At 36.2% G+C, this 19,498-nt stretch overlaps 1 protein-coding gene across 3 annotated transcripts in view; it reads right to left on the bottom strand.

Annotated features, from left to right (window-relative positions):
* The window catches only part of PDE1A (phosphodiesterase 1A), a 462,055-nt gene that overhangs the window by 153,117 nt on the left and 289,440 nt on the right, over nt 1-19,498 (bottom strand). For all 3 annotated transcript variants that reach the window (XM_021006389.2, XM_078146948.1, XM_021006391.2), the window contains exon 2: nt 2,910-3,023. In XM_021006389.2, coding sequence (XP_020862048.1) covers nt 2,910-3,023 — 114 coding nt within the window. The remainder of the gene's footprint in view (nt 1-2,909; nt 3,024-19,498) is intronic.

Here is a 19,498-nt window from a genome sequence, read left to right as displayed (position 1 = left end):
TAGCACAATAGTATTTCATCACAATCATATACTACAACTTGTTCGGCCATTCTCCAATTGAGGGTATCCCCTCAATTTCCAATTCTTTGCTACCATAAAAAAGTTGCTATAAATATAGGTCCTTTTTCATTTTCTTTGAGCCTTTTTTGGTTATTAAAGTGCAATTGCCATCCCATATCTCACTGCCCATTGTGTCTTTCCCAGTGAGTACCTAAAGAACTGGGCACGGATGCTTAATTATCAGTCTATGCTTCCTATCATGCTCTTCTGCTTACCCCACACCCCATATGCTCTGGGACTCTCACAAGCTACTATTACAGAATAGCAGTAATCAGAACTGATAGGAATTTTTTTTTGTTAATTCTTTCATTAAGAGGATTTGTTCTATCAAGTTTGGATTCAATCAAAGGGCCACACTTGAGGACCTAGAGGACCACGTGTGGCCTCAAGGCCACAAGTTCCCCAGCATATCCTAGACTAACACAGCCTTCCAATAAATAGAACAGAATCTAGACCTATGATTTCACTAGGTTAGGGCAGTCATATCAAACTTAAATAGAAACAGATCCCTATATACAGCACATTGACTTAGAAAACCAAAAATAGACATTATCTATGTTGTATTGTATTTTCATTTATTTTGCTAACATTCTCCATTTACATTTCAATCTGGTTCGGGCTATACTTGGGAGTTTGGGCCCCCTTGGGCAGAGATTTTGATACCTCTGTTTAGGGGACTCTCAGGTTAAGAGATTCCTTCTATCAAAGCAGGTTACTTGGTTAGTCTATCTAAGATTGAGTGCTTGCCCAAGGTTACATAAACAATATATGTCTGAAATGGGACTTGAACCTATATCTTCCAGAATTTGGGGCCAGTTTTCTACTCACTATGCCACAATGCCATGACTTGGTCAAGTTTATGCAAGTAGCTTTGTTTCCCTGCTAGAACAAATGTTTAAATTCCCTAAATAGGAAAGTCCATGAATTTAAAACATAATTTATACACTTAGAAGAGTGTAGGCTAGGGCTTAGTCTAAGATAAATAACCCCTTGAGTCCAGTGAAAGGGCAAGCCTTAAGTAAGGTGATATTGGGGAATCTTGGGGGTACCTACTTACATAGAGACTTGTGGTAATGCTATACTCCGAAGATCTCAACAAAACAAGCCCTAAGTAGATGTGGGGAACCCTTATCTTCCAAAACTCCAGCAGGTACTTAAGAAGAGGAGAGGGGGAAAGAATGGGGCTAATCCATCACCAAAGGGTAAGCCTGAGTGAGGACTTAGCCATCCACCACCTTCCCTGCCCCAGCCCTGGAACAACAACCTAGGACTTCCCCACCATGGTGGAAGGAAGGTTCTCAAGGGTTGGTAGGTACTGTTCAGGGGAGGAATGGAAAACCAGTGGACACCCTGGTGCCTGGACATTAGGGGTAAGATGGGAGAGAATAGCCAATGGGCACAGAGCACACGCAGCCATTAGCTTCTGCCTCCTTCAGACACCACCTTGCCTGTTTCCTTGAACTGTGGGAAGAGGAGAAACAGGTCCCTTAAACCATAATAGGGACATAGAAGAGGGAAATGAGGATTGCTGTATGCGTCTTGATGACGTATCCCTTTCCGACACCCCCCACCCTCACATATACATACAGACTGGGAGTAAGACCACACATACACATCTATTTGCATCTCTCACTGCCTTTGAACCTAAACAGAGGGTAGCAGCCCTGTTACACCCCATGTCTAGGGACAAGGCCTCACTACTAATAGTAAAGTGTGGAAGAGATTTGGTGCTTATATACAGACATGGATGGCGGTTATGGAGGAAAGACTGGTTGATAGAGAAAGGAACCCAATCTGCCTCCCACCCCACCCACTATCCCAGAGCCTTTGAGTCACCTACACATAGCCTATCCAGCACCTTATTAAAAAAACAAAACAAAACAAAACAACAAGAACAAAAACAGCAATTAGTTGAAATGGAAAGCTACCAGATAGCTTGCAAGTGTGAGCTCCTCTTCTCACTCATTTACCTTATGTCAGGATCCTTTGTCTCATTTACCAGCTGCAGAAACTTGTGTCCTTAATTGGAGGCATTTTTGCTTACTCTTTTTCCAGGTGTAAAATAAACAAGCTATCAAAAACAACTCTTATTCCAGCTGTTTTTGCATTTTGATGTGAATTCAAACATGTTTAAAGGTTTACATGACAGACGTATAAAATTATAGAATCTATAGAATCACAGAATGAACGCTAAAGTTGGAAGGCACTTCAGACATCTTTAACCCCATCTTTTCCTGAAAAGAAGTACCCTCTACATCAATCCCAACAAGGTGCCACGCAGACTCAGCTTAAAATACTCTGGCAAAAGGAAATTCTCCAATTTACAAGACAACCCAATTCTACTCTAAGACAACTATAGTTGCTACAAAGTTTTTTTTTTCCTCCCTACATTAAAGAACAAATTCTTTAACATTAGGCATATTTTAGATGGATAATTTTTAAAAGTTAAAAAAATAAATGGCTGGCCTGAAAAAAATATTTAAAATTTTAGAATTTGGAAAAAAATAGTTTAAGAGTTGGGGTTTAGAATCATAAAAACCATAATTTGACTATCATATAACATTTTAAAGTTTGAGAAGCACTTTAGATAAATTTTCTCCCGTGAGCCTCTCAACAGTCTTATGAGAGAGTTGTTATTACAGATGTCATGCTCGTTTTCTAAATGATGAAATAGCTCATCAAGATCAGTGATAACCTGTCCATGGTCAAATACCTGAATAAGAGAAATGATCTTTGTCTCATTTACCAGCTGCAGAAACTTTACATCTCTAAAAGGAGGCGGTACTCCGGCCAGGATACACTATATCCAAGAGGTGCTTGTGTGGGTGGACAGAGAAATGAAGACTTACCTCGTTTCATCAATGTAAACGGCTTCCAACACAGATGCTGCATATTCAATATTCTTCTTTAAGTCCACGACATTGATATCACCTTTTTCCAGCTGCTTTACTAAACATCTTAGTCTAAGAGACAGAAAGAGAAAGATTCATTTTATAAATGCCTGGGAACAACTTCAAATGCTCATATAGTCTCCTGCATTAAGAGTGTAAAGTAGCAATTTCCTACTAATAGTTTCTAAGATTACGAAGGATACTAATAAGGGTATACACTTACATACCTACAAAACTACGTTTATTGATTGATTCACATGTTATTATTGCTGTCATTATTGATGCTGCTGCCGTTACAGGAATAGTATCTGAGCCTACGATTTCATTGATTATAGAGAACTCCCAGATGAATTCCATCTACCAATACAAGTCAGCATCTTTTCTGCACTTAATCTTAGAGAGTTGCCTATAACATACTGAAACCAGCCTCCAGGCAGAACTTAGGTATGTTTTGTGACACTGATGTGTGCATAAACATATATACACATGTATACAAGTATACACGTATGTTTTGATATGATAATGTTTTTGATATATAAAACATTCACTCATATGTACACATATTTGATAGGATAATATTTTTGAGATATACATCTCAAAAACATATTCCTTGCAATAATTTTTCCAATGGATTTGTTGCTTTTGAGTAGTTTTGCCATACCTCACTAGTCAAAAAAAATAGTATAAGGGAAAGGAGGTGAGAAACAAGAAGTGAATTAGGAAGGAAAATGGCAAGAATTTGAAGTTTCTTCCCTGGGTCAAAACCACAAGGATCTTCCCCAACTTCCCTCAACCCCTCTCATATACATAAAGAAACACTAACTCATTTTGTTTCCTCCCAGACCTTTCCATCTTCCAAAATGTCCCTATTTCTATCAAAACCACCATCATCCTCCCAGTCCCTGGAGTTCCCAACCTTGGCATTGTTCTTCACTTCTCATGTTCTCTCTCCCCAGGGTGATTGATTGACAATCAGTTGTAATTTTTACTCTTTCTTCTTTCACATCTCTCACATTTCATCCCTTCTCTTTACTCACCCACCCACCACCTTAGTTCAGGCTCTGTTCAGTTCTTGCCTAGATTATTGTAACATCTTTTTAACTAGCTTCCTTGCCTTAGCTCTCTCACCATTCCAGATCATCTTACAAACAGCAACCAGTGATTTTCTTTAGGCTCAGAACTGGCCATGTTATTCCTCCTCCTCCCTACCAACCAACTCTAGTGACTCCCTATTGCATCTTGGATAAAATAAAAATTCCTTGGTGTAGCTTGTGAAGTCCTTCACAACCTACTGTCAACTCCTCTTTCTTTATAGCCTCATTGGACATTACTTCTCTCTTGCAATCTATGATCCAGCAAGATTGGCCTTCTAGCTGTTCCTCATTTGTGATACTCCATATCTCATCTTGGCATTGGCTGTCCCCTATGAGTGGGGTAATGTTGTTTGACTGGCAATAAGTTTTGCTATGTCTTAAAAATCTAAAATATTATTTATGTTTTTGTTAGATTTCTAATTTTTCTTGTATTGTAATTTTGGGAAATCATTGCATAAGAAATGGTATTAATTTGAGAAATAATACCCAGAGGATGATGCAATCATATCATTGGAAAACTAACTCTTCTTTTCATAGACTGTTGTTATTGTGGTTTGAAAAACTTTCAAATATTTGATTGGGTGTATTTTGCTTTAATAAAAAATTATTATTTACTGTTTGGGAAAGTACCACAGATTTTGCATTATCTGTAAAGTTCTTTGGAGACTTGTCAGATTTTCAGTCCCCTGGATCTTCAGCTTTAGCAAGGTCATAAAATCTGATCAGCCTTGCTGAAAGAATGTTTTGCTAAAATAATGAAGTGAGAAACTAAGATGGCTCACAGCTGAGGTGAAAAGGCTTACAAGTTATTTTGTGAAGAGTGATTTTTAATCTGATATATTGTTTGACCACTGCTTATGAAAATGATGGAAGTGCACTTGGAATTGCATGTATTGAGATTTTTACCATACATGTGAAACTCCAGAATATGATTTTAAAAAATTTCTAATGACCTATTTAAGTTCCAGGATGGATTTAAGCTAGAAAGGATGAATAAAATAGGATCTTGTATGTGTTTATTATTAACTATTATGGCAAAAACATGAGAAAAATAATAATAGCTATAACTAGCCCTGAGATGTGATCAATGAAACTTATTATCTGAGATAAAATCTCTTGGGATTGTAATTTGATATTATTCTGAGTTATTTATTTTAATTCAGTCTGAATTGTCATTAAGCCAATAATTCACCATTCAAGGGAAATGCCATGTGCTGTTCAAAGGGCCTGTGATCTGAGAACTGTTATAGATGGCTTTCTGTGCCTGGGAAGGTTGAGGGGATAACCTTGCAAATGTTATTGTAGGATCCTCTTGACCCACTTTCCCCATTGTGCTATTTCCTTTCTGAAGAGGAAGGTTCCCATTCGATTATGTCTGAACTTGACTGATAACTTTGAATAATAAGAAACTTTGCTGCATAATTGACTGTTCCAAAGTAAAGGTTAACTTTGACTATTACCTGGAATCAAACAGAGCTAAGGAAACTTTTCCTGTTTCCTTTCCCTAATGTCAGGTGAGACTGTACCCTTGAAGGGAAAATTTTGATGTTGTTATGACCATGTTCCTTCTTTATTTCATTGCAAATTGTTATAACTGGGGCAGGTGAACTGTAAAAGTTTGTTGTTGTTTTTTTTTTAAATATATGATGAATCTTGTCATTGCAATACTCAAACATCTCTGAATTATTATAATGAGATGCAAGTATAAAAGATTTTATTTTTTATTTTTCTATTTTGAATTTGTGTTCACTAACAGTTATATATTCATGTATATGATTAGGTTCTTGAAGTATCTCATTCCTTCTTCAACGATATATGAGGATACTATATATTATCAATAGGTCAGATACAACAAAGATGTGATATGATAAAGATATAAAAGTTTTAAATTTTATGTAAAGTTTTATATTTAATGGTATAGAGGTTTTTACCTTGAGAAAGCAACAAAGTTGGATTGTATTCTCTAAGAACTAGGATATAGATAGATGATAGATAGACAGATAGATGATGAATTGTTCAGTCATGTCCAACTCTTTGTAACTCCATTTGGGTTTTTCTTGGCAAAGATACTGGAATGATTTGCCATTCCTTCCCCAGCTCATTTTATAGATGAGGAAACTGAGGCAAAGAGGGGTAAGTGACTTACCCGGTCACCCAGCTACTAAGTATCTGAGGCTGGATTTGAGTTTGCAAAAGTGAGTCTTCTTGGTTTCAGGCCTACTACTCTATCTACTGAACCACCTAGCTGCCTCAGATGATAAATAGATATAACTGGTCTTCTCATATTTTTTTTTTAAGAACAATGACAAAAGGACAAGAGTTACCTCCATAAGGTTAGAAATGGCTTTCACCACATAAACTAGTACCTGGAAAACCAAATTTAAGAGAAACATCCCTCCAGAACTGCCCTAGGAATGAGATCTACTCCAGAATTTCCAAGGGAAAATGACTCCAAGTATCAGATGGTTACATGGGACAGCTAAGACCCAAGATGTAATAAACTGATTGAATGTAGTTGAATCTGTAACCTGACTTAGTTTACCTATAGAATCTGTTTAATTTGGTTTGTTTCCTTAGAGGATGTATGAGATTATGACTCTGCTTAACTAAGTTTGTTCAACTTGTATGACATCAAAGAAAGCATGGAACTTTGAATCTATCTTTTTTAAACTTTTTTTGTTATACCTATGGCTGTGTGTTTTTTGGAGGACTAGAAAATCTCCTGAATTGTATTTTGGGTCTTGTCTATTGTGTTTTTGCACTTATTTCTTACTACAAGTCTAACTCCCCTGACTTACAGACCCTGATGCTTACTCAATTTGATCCCTTTGACTATGAGTTGCCACCATTATGGTCCCTATCACTCCTTGAAAGAATGCTATGAAGTTCTTGATAAGAGGGGCAATGAAGGAGAACCATTACCTGACTTGGATTATTTTAATTAGCTTCCTTTGAAACCTCAGCCCAGCTGTCTGTTTCTGTTATCATGCTTCCTTTAGTAATAACAATGTTGGGCTTTAAAAAGCCCCAGAGGGGAAGAATTGTAGGAAAACTTTATTGCATTGTTTGAACCTAACCCGGTTTGGCTGAGAGACCAGATCTGTTGCTTAGAGAACAGATTCATTTAATGTTTAACTCAGGATGTTCAGGTTATGCTGACCCCAAAAACCTTCCCAGGAAGCCAAATATTAGTTAGTATGAGGTTAGGAACTGTTTCATTTGGCATTGTCAACTGGTTCAACATCAGAAACTGATATTATTTTAGCAGTGGAAATCATTACAAGGAATGTGAGGAGTTTTCTCTTGTTGAGACATCTCAAGTAACCTATGTGTCTTATCTGGAGACTGCCTCTGTACTGGCCAATCAAATGACTTTTTCCTTGCTTCTTTGTTTGAATCTTACATAATGTGCAACTCATAGAGGTTCGGTGGAACAGGCCACCTATTACAACTCTTTCCTTCTGCCAGACAACTTAATAAACTTCTTTCTCAAACTTTTTTTTTCAGTTCTGGGTTTATTCTCAAGTGACACAACTTAGGAAATGACTTCTACATAAAGCTTTTCCTGATTCCCCCAACAGCTAGCACCTTCCTTCTCAAAACACCCTCTTTTTAAGTGCATTACATTTATGCTCTTTATGTTTGTTTTATATATTTATATAGATACAGATTATCTTTCTTGATAGGATGTGAGCTCCTTGAGTTTAGGAATTGTTTCATTTGTCACAATTCAGCATTACAAACTGATGTGATTTAAGTAGTGGAAATGACATTTAAGAAGACGTATTACTGCTGCTGTACCCTGAAGACTGTGAGACCTTTCCATCTGACTTGCTACCAAAAAGATGACTCTATACAAAGCTGTGGAGAAACTATGAAACGCTTGGTATTTTTCATTTGTTTGTTCATCTGAATTTTTTGGGTTTAGATTTTTTAAGTTGATAAGGGTGCTATGTATCACAAAATAACTCAGAGTGAAGAGGATTTCTGGACAGATGGCAGGGTGAGAGGCTTCCAAAGGGGCAATTTTCCCTGACCTTCCCTCTAACCACACCAAGTAATATAAGAAGCCCCCAGATGCAGAAAATGAAGCAACAGGAAAAGAAAAAAAAAAAATGAAATAATGGAGTAAGTTTTACTGGGGAAAAATAACCAAGGACCAAGTCACCAGTTTATTTCTCAGGGCAACTACTTTCAGTCTGACTCTAAAAACTCATCAGTAGGTAACTAACTCATCATCCTTGGCAGAGACTACATTAACTTTGGTACTCACACTTCCTCAGTACCCTCAGTAGCCTCTGCCTCTTGATTGGAGCGCTGGAGTGTGGAAAAAAATAACTTCTCCCAAAGCCTCCATTTAAAAAGGGCTCAGATATCTTATAACCCAACCATTTCCCACCAGCTTCTCTCTTATAATCCACTCCAACACCATCATGCCTGGGAGGAAGTACCTTCTCCACTTTTTAAAAATCTTTTTTTTGTGTATTTTGTGTGTGGTCTTTCCCCATTAAACTGTGAGGTCCTTGAGGGCAGGGAGTCTTTCTTTTTCTTATTTGTACCCTAGTGCTTAGCATGGCACTTGGTATATAGTAGGAGTTTAATAAATGTTTACCAAAGTAAATTGAATTGACTCCAAGTCTAGGAACTATTATGTTCTACCATAACTTTGGGGGAACCTGACAAATTTCCCCCCTTTCCTCAAGAACTTGTTGTTCAATTAGGTACATTTTATAATGTTGTCCAAAGTTATTTAAGTACATTCCTTTAGACTAAGCATAAAAGAAAAAGAAACACTAGGGCATCTATGAGAAAAGAAAAAAAATATCCCAGGATCAAAAGGTTGGAGCTGGAATGGATCCCAGATATCATCTAGTAAAACCCCTTAATTTTATAGATGAGAAAATTGAGACTAAATAAGTTTAAGGAAATGACCTAAGGTCACCAGAATCAGAACTATTAGGGATGGGAATTGAATTCAGGTCTTCTAACTCAAGAATCAGTACACTTTCCATTATCCCACACTTTTATATCTCAAATGCACATATTATCAGAGATATACTTGGAATAAAATACTGAGAGGAGATTGAGAACATATTAAGGCCTTGAGCTCTATTTTCAGAACAGAATAATTAATGCCTTCAATTTCACCTAGAATGAAACAGGTGGCTAGAAGAGAATGTGATCTATAGATTCAACATGATCTATTCATTCACACTTTCTACAGAGGTTGAAACTTCACACAGGGTGGCCTTCAGGTATTGAGTATTTCCCACAGAGCTCAGGTTGGCTATTTTTCTATAAAAGAAATTAAGCTCTTGAAATTCAAGAATAATGGCCAGTGACTAAGTGTTCTCAAACTATTGAAATGATGTTTCTAGAAATTATGTATATATTTTGTAAGGATTGCCTTTCAATAGATTATAAGCAAATAGTTCTTCTCTATAATGACCCACACATGCCAGAAACAAAGAATATGTGTTCCCTACTCCCCTACTCTACAGAGATACAATACACAGAAGGATTTGTTGCTTATCTATTTTGCCTGTTAGGATTTAATCCTTTTCCTGGAAACTATGCTTGCAAAACAAATTGTGGCTTATAAAAGCACTAAGGTACCATTCTAGAAAACTGTAGCCGAATTTCTTAGAAATTACTTTGGATGATTTCCAGTACCAAGGCAAAAGAATTGTAGGGTATGGAGCATAGCTAGTAATTAAATATGGCCTCATGGCATATCATCCTGAAAATATTTTATTCTAACTCCATTTCCATCCCTCACCTAGAAAAAAGAGATACTTCTAGACTAATATCAGTTAGTCAATAAATTAACAAGTAATTTTCCTGAAGTGTAGATCTGACCATATCACTTCCCAATACAATAAACTTCGGTGGCTCCCTATTGCTTCTAGCATAAAATATTCACTCTTCTAGTCTCCATGTACAGTTTCTCACAACCTTTTCCTATTTATACAATTTATTTCCTTGCTTCTAGGATAAAATATTCACTCTTCTAGTCTCCATGTACAGTTTCTCACAACCTTTTCCTATTTATACAATTTATTTCCCTTCCTGTACTCTATGGTCCAACCAAACTAGCCTTTATACTTACTGTTCCTCACACATAGCTCTCCATCGTTCACTGGCTACACTCTATGCAGGAGGTCTTCTACTCATGATGCAAGGTAGATGACTGAAGCCTAAACCTTTCCATAACTCACCATACAAATCTTCCACCTTAGGGTGAGTCTATGGGAGATTGGGGTGGGTGGGGCAAGTGAAAATGATTGTGCTGCAAGTTTATTAACTCTACTCTTCATTCCAATAAAATAGTTTGCCATTTGATTTAGGGTTCCTGCTTATTAGATACCAGTATGAGCTTTAATCTATATATTACCCTTACATTGAACCCAGGTAAGCATGGTAATCCCCGAATGGGAGGAACATGAATATTAAAGTACCCCATACATAGTAGCTATTTAAAAATTCATCTTGATTTATTATAAATACAAATACAAACCTCAATAGAACCTGCCTACATTTTTTAAAATTCTAAATTGAATATACTTAGGTATGTATTGTTACTTTTTAAACACTAGTCTATACAGAAAATCAGTAAATATTCAAGAGAATTATAAAGGCATTTCCCAGTTGATAAATGGTCAAAGGATACGAACAGTGATCAGAAGAAGAAATCAAAGCTAGCTATACTCCTATGCAAAATGCTCTAAAATACTTATTAGAGAAATGCAAATTAAAATATCCCTGAGGTACCACCTCACACCTACCAGAAATTACAAATGCTGGAGGAGATGAGGGAAAATAAGTACACTAATAAATTGTTGATGGAGTCATGAACTAGTCCAATCATTCTAGAGAATGATTTGGAGCTATGCCCAAAGGGCATAAAATTGTACATACCCTTTGACTTAACAATACCATTACTAGGTCTGTACCCCACAGAGAACAAAGAAAAAGGAAAAGGACCTATATGTCCAAAATATTAATAGCAGCTCTTTTTGGGGTGGCAAAGAATTGGAGAATGGCTGAACAAGTTGTTGCATACGATTGTAATGGAATACTACTGTGCTATAAGAAAAGACGAGGGGGGTGGTTTCAGAGAAAACATGGCAAGACCTCTATGCATTGATGCAAAGTGAAATGAACAGTACCAGGAAATCACTGTGCACAGAAACAGCAATGTTGTAATGATGATCAACTGCGAAAGACTTGGCTCCTCTGAGCAATACAACAATAAAAGACAATTCCAAAGGACTCATGATTGGAAAAAAAAATGCTATCCACCTCCAGAGAGAAAACTAATGAACTGAGTGGAAATTTAAGTATTCTCTTTTTCTTTTTTTTTCTTTCTTCTTTCCTTTCTTTTTCTTTTTCTTTCTTTCTCTTTCTTCTTCTTTCCTTTCTATTTTTCTTCCTTTCTTCCTTCCCTTCCTCATTCCCTTCCTCTTTCTTTCTTTCTTTCTTTCTTTCTTTCTTTCTTTCTTTCTTTCTTTCTTTCTTTCTTCCTTCCTTCCTTCCTTCCTTCCTTCCTTTCTATATGGATATAGGAAAATATGTTATACATGATTTCACATATTTAATTGATATTATTTTGCTTGCCTTCTCAGTGGGTGGGGGTGGGTAGGAAGAAAGGAGAGAATTTGGAACTCAAAATTGAAAAAGGCAAGAATTTTTAAAATAAGTAAAATAATAAATGTATTTTTATAGAAAAGAATAACAATGTTGATCGAGATTAAAATAGGCAAACTATTTTAATTGGAGAAATGCAAATATAAATAGTGATATTTTTATAGTCACCTTCATAATGCATAATTCATAGCCAGCCCCTCCCCATCCCCTCAAAAATACCAGCCTAGTGGTTTCTAAGTGAATAAGATTTTAAAAAATATTTATATGGTTAAATCTCCCTACTTGTCAAAGAATCATAAATACATAAAACATGGTATAAATAAACCAAATCAAATGAATAAATCAAATGAAAACTATCCTAAATCATATCTCAGTTTCTTCCAGTGTCAGAGACTTAGTAAGTTGCCACTTCAGGCTCATGAATACCATAAAATAAATGACAAGCAACATATTATAGAAGCATTAGAAAAGCCCTCCCTCCTTATACACACACCCTTCCTCTATTAAACCAGGTTTGATCTAGGAAATAATATCCACATATCTTACTCTCAGGTTTGTTGTGAATAAGCTATTTTATAAACTGCCTTTAAAACCTGAGCTAGTAGCTGTCTGTCTAGTGATCCTTCTGTTTGTAAGACTGATGGGACCTCCTCCAAAGTCAGCTCTTGTGCCCTGCAGTCACATACAGAGAAAATCTCTAGCACTTCACAGTTTCTTGTCATCATGATTATGCTTCTTTCCCCTTGGATGGCTGTTGGGCACTTAATAGTATCATTGTTTTTACCAGCTTGCTGGAGAGGAGGGATGTTGGAAAAAACAATGTAGCATAACGGGGGTGGAAGGAAGCACTGACTGATCTTAGACATGGGAGATCTGGTTTTGAATTCCATTCCTGCCACTTATTAGTGGCTACCATTGGCTACCTCACTCAGCTATAGTGAGGAAAGTGCTATATGAACTTGAAAGTGTTATGTAAATCTGAGCTCTTGTTATTATTATCTGCCACTCAATAGCACAGTAACTCAAAATAATATCACATAGATATGGTGACTCAGAATTGAAAGGGGCCACAGAGATCAGAGTCCATTTTACAGCCTCTCATTTTACAGATGAGAAAATTAAAGATCAGAAAAATAAAAGCATACAATGCATAATAGACATGTTATAATATATATAATAACAATAGAGCAGAAAGTATAAACATGATCTCCAGTCCAGATACCTGTATTTTTTTTTATTTTACCATATTTTGCCACTCTTAAGTACATTACAATTAATTCCTGAAAAATTACCACAATAGAACAGCTGTGATGCCAGATATAGTGATGCTCAGCTGAACCGCTGATAGAATCTTTATTAAATAACTCGGTCCAGTTGCTTATAAGCACAACACATTTTCTCATTCTTGAGCTGTACTCTATTCCTCAATTACTCAGCACTGAATAGAACCATAAAATTGTTAAGGATAACAGAGAGAATAAATGAATACTTTATTTAAAAAAGTAACTTTTAAAAGGTCTAAATGACATTCAATAAACAAGTATTTGCTGAACACCTGCTAAATGCCTACCAAACTCAATGAACTATAAGACAAAAAAAGGATGCTTTTAACAGTCTTATTAGAAGGCATAGCTTCAGATGCATCAACTAAAGAATAATGCTAGGCATAAAATAAAGTACCAAAAGTACTATTGAAGTCTGGAAGTGAAGCATTAATGTAAGTTGGAGTTAATAGGTAAAGTCAATTGAAATATCAAAACAAAATTATGGAAATCCATTTAGATTGAACCAAATAAATCTGTAAGATACGCAATCTACAAACAAAAGCAAAGTTTTTCATTTTGTTTTGGAATTTTCCATAAGAGAAAAATTTATAACCTGCTAAAACTCTGTTGGTCTCCATATTACTAGTAATAGCACATGTGATAGAATCAGATTTGTAAGAAACTATGAAATTATAAAGATGTGTTGGTCAGATGGCAAGACTGAGTAATAACCAAAGGATGGCTCAATTTGTATTCATGCAATGTCAAGGGAACTAGAAGAAGGCCCCCAGCCCCTCAGATGAACACCTGCTGTGCAGGATTTGTAAGAAGACAGGGTCACGAATTGAAGAGGAATAAGAGGACATCATTGGAATAAGTCCATCATTGAGATCAAAGATCCACTGAAACATCAAAGCATGAAATCATAAATGATTTGCATTAAAAAGCATAGCACCAGTTAGGCTTTAATCAATAATGAGACAGAAAAATATCTTTTAAAAACTGATATAAATGATTGGTTTATGTATTGTATAATCTAATTACATAATCTAACTAAAGTGCATTCAGATTTAAAATTAGATTAGCAAAGATATGAAGAAAGTTTAAAGCAATATTGAACCCTGAAAAGATGCATCTAGCTTTATCCAAAGAGATACCTACCTCCCTACAGTGTTGTAAAAACCTTAAGGTCAAAAGAGAATAATGTGAACTAAGCCAACTTTGATCTGTTTAGCTTTTTGAAGGGACTTCTGTCAGTTCTAATGACCAGGACACATACTCAAAGAGAAGAAAGATTTCAAAATAGCAACACTATCTTTAAACATAAATGATTGGCTATCTGATTCATTCAGAGTTACAGAGAAGAAACAACTCACGCTTTTGAAGTAAAGGAATTGATCTGTTAAAAAAAAATTGAGTATTTTTCTTATTCAAATACAAAATTACAATTTCCCAAAGAGAAAAGTGTTCAATACTTTATAATTTCCTAAAGACTCAAGCACCAGAAAAATGTTCAATATGATTTACATACACCCTTTACATCTCCCTCCTAAAATATGATTACATAACCAAATGTAACAACATCATCACCAATCAAGCTACAATATTCTAGCACTGACAAGTCTTGCTGTATAGAAATAGTCTAAAAGAATTACAGGATCAAGGCACTTTGGAGATATCTGATCTTGCAAACAGAAAATACTTAAATACGCAAAAAATCAAATGAAATGGTAAATCATTGATATAATTTAATACGGTAATTCACGATGTACTGTGTTAATGATAACTGAACAATGAAAACAACAACAACTATAATGATAATAACAATCTTGTCAACAAGGAGAAGGAAGGTTGACGAGGGTTTTCAAAGCATACAACAGCAAGTTAAAAACTTTCAGAAATATGTTTAGAACAAGTAGATATCACTTCACTGCACAACAGTAAAGCTGATAACACTGTATGTACATGTCCTGAACCTGTAGAAGTAACCAAATGGTGATTTCCTCTGGACAAGGACCATTCAGATCTGAGAGCGGAACCAAAACTTCCTACAAAGGACATTCATATGACTGTACTGATAGTGAAGCATCAAACACATAGCTGATTCATACAGATTTGTTTCTAGGAACAGAAGGATTTATGATATTGATTCAGGGCCAAGACAACACCACCAGAAATTATAGATGGGTTACATTTATTCCAGACTTATTGTCCAAAGCCAATTATGCAGACACTATATAACACATCACTCCAGGCTCAAAAAAAAAAAATACCTCAATTTGAGGCAGCTAGATGACAGTGGATAAAGGGTTAGGTCTAGAGCTAGAAAGTTGCTTGCTTATTTTTAAGTCATGTCTGATTTGGGCTTTTCTTGCAAAGATACTGGAGTAGCTCGTCATTTCCTTATCTGGTTCATTTTACAGATGAGGAAACTGAGGTAAAGAGGGTTAAGCCCAGGGTAACACAGCTACTAAGTAAGTACCTGAAGCTAGCTTTGAACTCAGGAAGATGAGTCTTTCTGACTCCAGGGCCAGCACTCTATACACTATACCAGCTAGCCACCCAGGGGCAGACTACAATTTGTATTTCTGATAGGTCAGGGACCAGTTTCTAAAGAATACCAAAGGGTAGCTAGGTGGAGTAGTAGATAGAATACCAGCCCTGGATTCAGGAGGACCTGAGTTTAAATCTGGCCTCAGACACATAACACTTAGTAGCTATGTGACTCTGGACAAGTCACTTAACCCCAATGCCCAACTGAAAAAAAAAAAGAGAAACTTATTTTTACCAATAAATTAAGAGTACCAAAGCCAAATTCAGGAGATGAGACAGGAATGGGAAACCAAGAGCCAAAACTGAGTTTCAACTTATAGAGATCACTTTGATGGTCAGAATGCACACAATAGAAGCATTAGAGGAATGACAGCTTGTCTGAAGCAATCTGCCTCCTTGAAATCATTTTTATAAAAGGAAGCTCACATGTGATCCCACTGCACCTACTATGGCCACTCCTTGCCCCTCTGCAACAGGAAAGCCAAGAAAATGGGCACCATCCATCTGATATAACTCCTCCTTGGAGCTCATGGCTGTGACTTGATAGGAGAGCACTGATAGAAGGCAATAATTACCAGCTCTCAGGCATGCTTGTTGTATACTGGCTTCCATGTCTACCCAGGAGACCTAGGATTCTGCAATTCCTTGGAGATTCTGTGAACTTGTGTTCTCCTAGGGCCTGTATCCTTCCCAAATACTAATTAATGGAGGTGGTCTGTCACCTCTGAGAGCCTATCACTTCTTGGGAAAAAAAAAATTCTTCCCAATTTTCTACTTTCCTTCTGATCTTCATTTCTTTTATTTGTACAAAACCTTTCTAATTTAATGCAATTGAAACTATCTATTTTACACCTAACATTTCTATCTCTTGTTTATTCATAAATCAATCACTTATCCACAAGTCTGATAGGTAATATTTCCATATTCTTCTAATTTTCTTATACTGTTTCTCTGTATATCTAGGTCACATATCCATTTTGACCTTATCTTGGTAAATGGTATAAGACATTAGTCTATGTCCAGTTCTGCCATATTGCTTTCCAGTTTTCCCAATAATTTTGACCAAATAATGATCTTAGAAAACCATGGAAAGACTTGCTCAAAATAATGAAGAGCAAAATGAGCAGAATCAAGAGAACACTTTATATAGTAACAGCAGTATTATTTTACAAATGACTTTGAGTGAATAAGTCATTTTGACTATTATAAATACCCAAATTAACTATAAAGGACATACAAAGAAAAATGCTATCTGCATCCAGAGAAACAACTGATAAATAGAAGTGTGTGTAGAATGATTTTATATATATGTATATGTATATGTACATATACACACACATACATACACACACATGTACATATATACATATCTAATGGTAGCATCTTGGGGGGGAAGGAAAAAAAGAAAAAATGAATTTACATGATAACTTTATTATAGATTTAAAAGGAATAGCAAGCTGTACATAATAGATTTGCAGTTTCATGTACAATCATCTTTTTTATCATGCTATGTTATGGAAATGCTTGTTTAGTTCCATTAAGAAAAAATTATTCTTACCCTCCTACCTACCCATAGCAATGGTGGGAAAAGTTTCAGGGAGTACATACATACATACATATATATATATATATATATATATATATATATATATATATATATATATGTATACATGTGTATATATATTTCAGGGTTGAGGTAAGCCTATAATAGCAAGGACCACTGAAATACTGGGTAGAATATAATATAGAATAAAGATATATAAAGATAATAAAGAACAGCACCATATCCAAGTAATGGGGCAATTTTTCATTAGATTCCAGATGAATCTACTAGTGTGGATGCTGTGGGCTAATAGTGAAACCTGGTGTCCTGTGCGTAAGGGCTCTCTAGGAGTGTGATGGCCACTAGTTTCCCATTTGAATGCCCCTTCAGTAGCTCATAAGGTTTATAAAACAGCTTGGTTGACCACTGATTCTCCCAATAAATTACTAATTGTAGAGAGAGTAGTGCCCAAAGGAAGAGCAAGGAAAAGTTGAGGATGAAAATGATAGTTCTTCTAAAAGACTATATCCTGTATAGATGAGTAGACTCAATAAATCTAGGCCAGTGTATTCTCCATGCCTTCAGGTTCCTGGTTCAGAGCTATATAACCAATTTATGCTCCCCTATCCCAAATAGTTCATTATCTTTCAAAAAACAGCATGTGAATTTCCTGAAATGTTTCACTTTTGCTTGATCCACCCCCTCCACTATTAAAAAAAAATAACACCAGAAAGGGACCACTGACCTCTAATCCACCTACGTCTGAAGAACTACTTGATTTCTCATGAGACAGACAGTGAAAGTACTAATTAGGAGGTTTCTGGTTTGTAATTGTATCCTGCCCACGGAACTGTCTCCATAAAACTCTGTTCAGCATCAGAAAATCTCAGAGCTGGGAGAAGAAAGAGAAATTATCTAGCACAAATTTTACCCAAAAAAGAATTTTCTCTCCCATATATACCAGGAGGGGTCATTCAACTTTTCCTTGAAAACCCAGTGAACATACTATTGTTTCCTGAGGTTGTCCACTCTACCTTTAGAGAGCTCTCTTTATTAGAAAAGTTAGATCAGGACTCTATTTGCCCCTCCGAAATTTCCACCCAATGCTCCTATGGCCTCTAGAGCCAAGTAGAACAAATCTAATCCCTCTTTTACATAAAAGATGTTCAAATACTTCAAGACAGCTGTTATAACTTGTATAAGTTTTCTCTTTCCGAGTCAACCATTCTCAGTTCCTTTGACTGATCCTCAAATGACATCATCTCAAGGCCCTTCACCACTATTATTGCTGTCCTCTGAACACTGTTCATTTATCTTATTAATATCATTCCTAAAATGTGACACCCAGAACTGAAAATGAGAGTGCAATTGTGATCAGACCAGAGCAGAACAAACAGGCTATCACCCCTCTAGCTCTGGATACTCTCTGTCTCTGATTACAGTCTAAAATCATATTAGTTTTATTTTGTTATTGTTGTTTTTATCATTTTTTTCCAGACCACTACTTTTTCCCTCACTGGCTCACCAAAGAGCATTGTAAGCCAATTTTTCCAGGGGCATCTGGATTATGAATTCTAAACAACAAAGTAATGATGAAATGATCTAAAATAAATTCTATTTTTAAAAGCTTCTTTAATGGCAGATAGTGAACAAAGAATATTTCTGTAGCTCAAGCCCAAAGTTCATCGGTATGGGACTCTTTCCTGGTGGGGGGAGATCAATGACTGTACCTGCATGGAGTTGGCAAGAGTTGGAAAGAAGGGAAATTTGTTCTTTGGTCTCTGGACTTTTCAGTGCCTTTGTGTTCATTTTCTAGCTTCCAGTATCAAGACAGAAGACACAAATGATTTCAACCTCTCTTCAGGGCCACAAAGGGAGGAAGACTATGGGAAAAAGTTGACATGTAGAACTTCAGTCATGTCCTCATTCCCAATGTGCTAGAGACATCAAGGATTTCCCTTTGGATGAGATCTAGTGCTCTTTCAGCTGAACTGAGCTATCTCACTCCCAATGATAGCTCCTTCAGTACCATATATTCTCATAAGTTAAATTTCTCTGAGTTCTATTTTGCTATAAATTTAGATAAATGAACTTTATTTTGCTAGTTACTATGTGCCTCATTGTGGAACTGGTATTTGGCGGGAAGGAATTCAAGCCTGGGCTATCCCCATTCTTTATTAAGAAATAGCAATCAGTTTATCTTGAATCTTGAAATTATATCCTCTAGACTAATAATATTTGAGGGAGTAGATGTAATTCTAGCCTAGCACTCTCTCACTTTGAGAAGGGTAGAAGCCAGCCTCTGGTCCCAACCTCTTACTTCCCCTCCTGGAAGGAATTAAAGTTTGCTTTGGACAAACAGAGCAGCAGGGAAGAAGGGCTATATATGTGTCTATTCTGGCCTCCCTCTGAGCCTCACACATAATTCTCCCCATGCTTATTGTG

The sequence above is a fragment of the Phascolarctos cinereus genome, unplaced genomic scaffold, assembly GCF_003287225.1.
Source record: "Phascolarctos cinereus isolate Bilbo 61053 unplaced genomic scaffold, phaCin_HiC Scaffold_726;HRSCAF=1367, whole genome shotgun sequence".
Lineage (NCBI taxonomy): Eukaryota > Metazoa > Chordata > Mammalia > Diprotodontia > Phascolarctidae > Phascolarctos > Phascolarctos cinereus.
This window is presented reverse-complemented; position numbering and strand designations above follow the sequence as displayed.